Source organism: Babesia bigemina, scaffold Bbigscaff_57338 (genome assembly GCF_000981445.1).
Source record: "Babesia bigemina genome assembly Bbig001, scaffold Bbigscaff_57338".
In the NCBI taxonomy this organism is placed as follows: Eukaryota; Apicomplexa; class Aconoidasida; order Piroplasmida; family Babesiidae; genus Babesia; species Babesia bigemina.
Genome location: NW_012237003.1, coordinates 86 through 6,772, shown reverse-complemented (window position 1 = coordinate 6,772; position 6,687 = coordinate 86). Strand labels below are relative to the sequence as shown.

The 6,687-nt window shown below is 47.1% G+C and overlaps 1 protein-coding gene across 2 annotated transcripts; it reads right to left on the bottom strand.

The window, feature by feature from the left end:
• Positions 1-1,789: 1,789 nt before the first annotated feature.
• On the bottom strand, positions 1,790-6,427 carry BBBOND_0001020 (hypothetical protein, conserved; the record flags this gene model as incomplete). 2 transcript variants are annotated; one of them, XM_012914946.1, is made up of 1 exon in its annotated part: positions 1,790-6,427. In XM_012914946.1, one exon carries the CDS (start codon positions 6,425-6,427, stop codon positions 1,790-1,792), a length of 4,638 nt encoding a protein of 1,545 aa, XP_012770400.1. The 2 variants fall into 2 exon arrangements, with proteins under 2 accessions (XP_012770400.1, XP_012770401.1); XM_012914947.1 differs by having other exon boundaries at positions 1,790-3,541.
• Between the last annotated feature and the right edge of the window lie 260 nt (positions 6,428-6,687).

The window sequence follows — 6,687 nt, the reverse complement described above, 5'->3', positions numbered from 1 at the left end:
ACTGCCCCTCCCAGTCCCCTCAGCCTGCAAACATATCAATCACTCAAACAACGCACTCACCAACTGCAACACGTACCACTGCCGCTCCCAGTCCCCTCAACCTGCAGACATGTCAATCACCAAGCAAGCACTCACCAACTGCAACACGTACCACTGCCGCTCCCAGTCCCCTCAACCTGCAGACATGTCAATCACCAAGCAAGCACTCACCAACTGCAACACGTGCCACTGCCGCTCCCAGTCCCCTCAACCTGCAAACTTATCAATCACCTAGCAAAGCACTCACCAAATGCAACACTACCACTGCCGCTCCCAGTCCCCTCAACTGCAAACATATCAATCACTCAAGCAGCACTCACCAATTACAACACTACCACTGCCCCTCCCAGTCCCCTCAACCTGCTAACATATCAATCACTAAGCAACGCACTCACCAATTACAACACTACCACTGCCCCTCCCAGTCCCCTCAGCCTGCGAACATATCAATCACCTAGCAACGCACTCACCAACTGCAACACGTACCACTGCCGCTCCCAGTCCCCTCATCAACACTCACCCTCACCCCTGTGTCCCCCCAGCCCAGGCCACCGACACCCACGCTGCCCGGGATACCACAGCTGCCCTGACGCGACGCATGTGATCAGCAGCAAGAGCCACTTTAAATTATTCACTATTCGCAACGCCATTAAAATTGCAGCGAGCCCCGTGCGCTCAACTCCCACAGTGCAGCAGCACCGTGCTACGAGCCGCGGTATCGGCGCCGTACTGGCGGAGCGTGTCGGCTACGTGCCTAAATGTGATATTAACAATCGCTACATTGCTGCCTATAAACGCCATTCAACCAGGCCAACGCGGATTACGCCACCCTGCCAGTGACTCGCAACACACGACTTAGGTCACCCGCCGCGGCCCTCACGGCCGCCTACGTTAGCTACCAATCACCTAGCCTCACGTGACACTGACTCAATGGACAACGCGGACACCTCTCACAGTCAACCCTCAACTCAACGCAACAACCAAATTACGGTTCATCCGCCAGCTTATCACGTTACCTGGTTGCTTGCTTAGCACTTTGCCTGAGTGCTGGGTTAGCACTTTGCCTGGGTGCTAGGTTAACGCTTAGCCTGGTTGCTAGGTCAACACTTAGCCTGGGTGCTTGCTTAGCACTTTGCCTGGTTGCTAGCTTAGCACTTTGCCTGGTTGCTAGCTTACCACTTAGCTTGGATGCTAGGTTAACACTTTGCCTGGGTGCTAGCTCAGCACTTTGCCTGGATGCTTGCTTATCACTTAACCTGATTGCCAGCTTATCACTTTGCCTGGCTGCTAGCTTACCACTCTGCCTGGTTGCTAGGTCAACACTTTGCCTGGTTGCTAGCTTAGCACTTTGCCTGGGTGCTAGCTTACCACTTTGCCTTCGTGCTAGGTTAGCACTTTGCCTGGGTGCTAGCTCAGCACTTTGCCTGGATGCTTGCTTATCACTTAACCTGATTGCCAGCTTAGCACTTTGCCTGGTTGCCAGCTCAGCACTTAGCCTGGTTGCCAGCTCAGCACTTTGCCTGGATGCCAGCTTACCACGTTGCCTGGGTGCCAGCTTAGCACTTAGCCTGGTTGCTAGCTCAGCACGTTGCATGGTCGTTCACTCATCACCTAATTTACATGCTATTTAGTTCACAGGTTGCCGTTAGAGTAATTCGAGACATTAGACTACGTTTGTCGGTTAGGTGAGTAGGTGATTCGCTAAGTGAGTTGTTACGTGAGATGTTGTGAATTACAAATGTGACGATGGTCACGGTTGTAGATACGATATCTTGGCAAGCCTTCCGACTTGCGCTGCAGCCAACAATGATTGAGCAGTTATCTTGTGCGATGACGGTACCCTCAGGTGTGATTTGATGTGGAGCACATCCAGTCTGCCAACCATTACGCAGATGAGGTAGAAGAGGGATAGTGACCAGAGTGCGACGGTCACCCACAGGAACGGTGCGCGGATGGTGAAAATGAAATTATCAATGGCTTTGAAAAACTGCACAAGATGTGAGTCCTTCTCAAATGCCTCCGCAAATACATCACAGAAATCTCTGCACGTGCGTTTCGTTTGCGGTCGTTCACTCCCGCTCAGCCTCTCTGGATCGCCGAAAACGAAGCCGTACTTCGCCAATGTCGGCAGCGTAGAATTGCATTTCACAATGGATTTGCAGTCGCGATGGTGATATCGTGGCGGATCTTGTATGGTTGTAGTTGGACACCCCTTGATGCACGCCTTTTCATGGCAATTTGATTCCCTGGCACCGCATTTGGAATTGCACTCATCGTACAATTTCTTCAGCAGATCGTAGAACGTCGCCGTCAGATAGACAATCCACGACAAGTACTTATCGGCGTGTTTTGACGAGAACGTCTCGTAGATGGCGTTACTGATGGGACGCAGATAAGGACCGCATACGACGGCTTCCCTTGATAAGCATACGAGACTTCCCAGGCTACCAGCAGAATGCCCCGTCCACGCTTCTGAGTGACTAAAGGAAAATATGTAGTAAACCTTTAGCTCTTCATAATTAACGCCAAAGTTTGCATTGTTCACCGCAGTGTTGAATGCTGCTTCCCTATGCTCGCTATTACCCATGCTCCAGCGATTGGTGAAATTGTAGTAAAAGGCGAACATATCGCCGAGAGTCTGCGGAGGCGTTTGTAACAGACAGTTGAAGTAACCACAAAGTTTCGTAAGTGGACTACCCTGTTTTCCACAAAATTCTGCAAGCACCTTCCTAAGATGTTCACCTATCTGAGTATGCGATGCCATAGTGCTTATATCTGTAAAGCCCATTGGCGTCTTACACGGTATGCCGCGATGGTTGGACACAGTGCATTCTAGTTTACAACCTGGTTTCTTAAATGGGTGTGGTAGAAAACCCGGCAAACCATCCTCTAAGTATGACTGTAACGGGGATTTTACACCGCACTTAGGGTGTAACTCACACGTTTGGTTGACCTTTTGGTTACACTTTTGGTCAGCGCATTGCTTTGAGTTGCACTTCCAATCTGACCCACCGATTGCATTGCCATACAAACAACCCCGCCACCCGGAACAGATTTCGTCGTTGCAGCATTGGCAGTATACGAAGTAGAGCTGTTGGTAAAGACGATGCAAGATGTCTACCAGCATATCAATGCATTGGCCGTAGCGAGAGGGATACGAGAACCCTTGAGAATTGGTGTTGAAGTCCACCGCATATATTCCGTCCGCGTGTCCATGGCCAAGTATAGATGTAAGTACGTCGTGAGCCTGATGGCATACTTCCGTCAGTATGCCTGATATTCCTCCAACGGTGATGTTCTCCGGGTAGGCAGGCAGACTATCGGCGTCGTCGGTTTCAAGCAAGATTTCGTCCCCCTCACTGTTAGCAGCGTTGTTCTCCTCCTTCTCAAACAGCTCACTGAATCCGTTAAATGACAACGGTTGGTAGACAGGATTGTATGGAAAACCGGACAACCATAGCAGCATTTCGTATACGCTCGACGGTTGCTTGGTGGCGAACATGGTACCGTAGTGGCAGACTTCGTAGTATTCGTTTAGGTGGGTGAACAGTTTCAATAGAATACCTTTACCGTGTCTATAGTACTCTTTGTAGTCTTCCCAAGATTTAAAGTCGGTAGGCTCTCTATTGAATTCACCATGATTTCTGAACACTCTACTTAAACGCACCGCGACATCTCGACCGGTGTTGTTTTCGTTGATGAGACTCGGAATTTGGTAACCGGATTTTAGTAAATATTTCTGTAGGTCATTCACATCATTATCAGTTTTCGTTTGTACACGAATTTTACGCCACTCTTTACCGCCGTGGTAGAACAAATGATGCGACTCATTAAAAAGCATCGTCACGCACGTCAAAAACACCTTCGCGCAATTCTTCCCATTTGTCGTCAGAATCATATTTTGATCGGAGTCCTGTGCTTTTTGAGCGCTTTGCTGCTTAGGGTCTTTTAACAACCAATCGGTGATTGCCGGCGAGCCATCGTACCTACTGACATACGCCCTCCCAAGTTCACCTACAAGCTTCCGAAGTCCACCTCTCATGGCATCAGGCAACTCCGGATGATTATGGCCAGTAAACTTAGATGGTTGCAGTGCGCTAAGTGAGTTAGTAAAATCAACGAGATTACGGGAGAATGTATGATCAAAGTGATTCGAGGAGAGGTCGTCGAGCAGGAGGCCGAGCACGGCTTTCACGTCAGCGATTTTGGTGGACGCAACAGTGTCTTTCTTCGTTTGCTGTGCGGTTGAGATTCTAACTTGATCTTCGACGTATTGGAGCAGCACATCTAGGTACATTCTGACTTGGGGGGTAGCTGTTCGTAGTTCCGTTTGCGTTTGCAGAGTGTCGAGATAGGTGTCATTCGCCTTCATTTTGCCTATCATCCCTTTCAGTCCGCTCTCCAAATCTTTCTGAATAATGGCATCAATCTCTGCATTTTTCTCAGTGACCAATCCTTTGAGCACCTCGAACTCTCTCTCTTTGGTGTCCGCAAACATTCTCAGGGCCTCGTGTTTAATGCTTTTCTTGGCGGTGGCACTTTCGCTGGTAACTTTTGAGGTGATTGTGGTTTGGCAGAGATTAGTGGCTTTCTCTAGCGTGTCCTCTTTTAATGCACTAACTTGTGCATCAAGGGTAGAGGTCACTTGTTGGTTGAGATCGTTGACCTTCTTATCAATCTGATTCTTCACACCTACGAGTTTTTTGTCATCTGTATTTTTTCTGTCTTTTTTGTCTTCTAAAATACTGCTAATGGTATCAATCTCCTTACTAATTGAGTCAATAATATACGCTAGACCATCGCTGAGGTTCTTAGCCTTAAGAGTAACGTCGGTGGAGACCATATTTTTAATTGGATTTATATGATTTTCGACTAATGGCTGAAGTTTCTTTCCAAGACCAGTAATCTCAGTTATTGCAGTCGCTATGTAACCAACATGAGTAGTTATTATGAAATTATTGAGTTCCTCAGCCACACCCGTAACGGCCAAATACACCGCCGTGAGCGCAGCATCCACACTCCATCTGAGATATGACCTGTATCCAGATCCAAATGGATTTGAGGCTTGAAACTCCGGATCTTCTTCCATTTGTTTCTCGACGGCCAAAACTATATTGGTCTCCTGAAGCATTACTTGCTTCGCGTAATTGACAAGATAATTTCTAATATCGGAGAGATTACCGTCTACTGTGGTGTTTGATCCAAGTTGCATAGGAAGTTTTGGCATTTTTTTTAGTGCATCCGTAATTGCGCTCTGAACAAAATGTGCTACCTGAGGAGCAATTTCAGTAGTCCCCTTACCGCTAAGTGGACCTGTAATTACTTTTTCCCTTTTGAGACCGCCAACGTACGTGAAGATATACCCTCTGTCTCCATCATTCGTAACAATCTTGCTAACCATCTCGTCAATGGCCTCCTGACATTGCGATACGAACATTTTAGCATATAGCTTTACACCGTCTACAACTTCATACAGCATACCAGAATGGTCACCCGCGACATCACCATTTGCAATTTCACCAGTCAACCTCTTAAGCGCCGCTTCAATGTCTGCCCATAAACCACCGAGCTTATTTATACCTTCGATCTGCTGAGCTGCCGTGTGAATGCCATTCGCCAAAATCACGGCCCCAGGCACTGTATTTGGAGAGGTGCTTTTCTTATCAAATTTTACATTAATTACATCAACGGACTTCTTAATGTTTTGTCGAACAATGTGCAACTTCCAGACTGTGTCAGTCAAAAGCTTAACCTTCCTCTCAAGTTCTTCTTTTACTAGCCTACGAAGACCGTCAATACCCTTAGTCACCGTTTCCTTAAGTACATTGACCTGTTCTGTAACTGTGCTACTAATCTGACTTTGAAGCGTTGTAAGGTCTCTATCGACACTACTGGCTACCGCCACCAAGTCGCTATAGTCAAGTTTCGTGGATTCTACAAATGTATTAACACTATTAAAAATTACGAGGACGTTGGTTTCTAACTTATTTTTGAGGTTAGGATCTAAGTCTCTAAGTGAATCTAAAGATGATTTGGGTTGTGTCACTAAGCTATTGACAGAGTCAGCCCATTGCATCAACTGCTGAGCAACAGCATCATACTCTCTATTTTTCAAAGTGTCTAACAATGTTTTGTGATCATCTATATCTCTATCTATACTTTTCAAAGGCCCTAATACGTTTTCCGTTTTTTCAGTTAAGGTAGCATCATACCCCTCCAACCACCCCTTCACCGCGCCGACAGCATCCACAAGCCCTTCACGCCCGGAGCCAATTTGAGATTGTAATTTCTTAATAACTGTATTAATGTTATTATCATCATCTTTATCATACGTTTTAACCGCATCATCATCTTTCACCGCATCAAGCACACCACTCAAAAATCCCATCACCCCGTCACACAGCCTGTCCAGGTCAGAGTACACTATCCCAGAGCCGTCGTAGCCTTTGGAAGATGGATTGAAGCCGAGGAAAGTTTCGAGGTCAGTGCAGAGGTTATTAAGGATGTTATTAGGGTTGTTATTTGAGGTAATTTTAAGGTTCAAAATTTTGTCAAATTACTTGTCAAGCTCACTAGGCGGCACATGGTCAGGGCAGTGGCAAGAGGTGGAAGAGGGGAAGGGAAGGGTGACAAGGCACAAGTTATTAT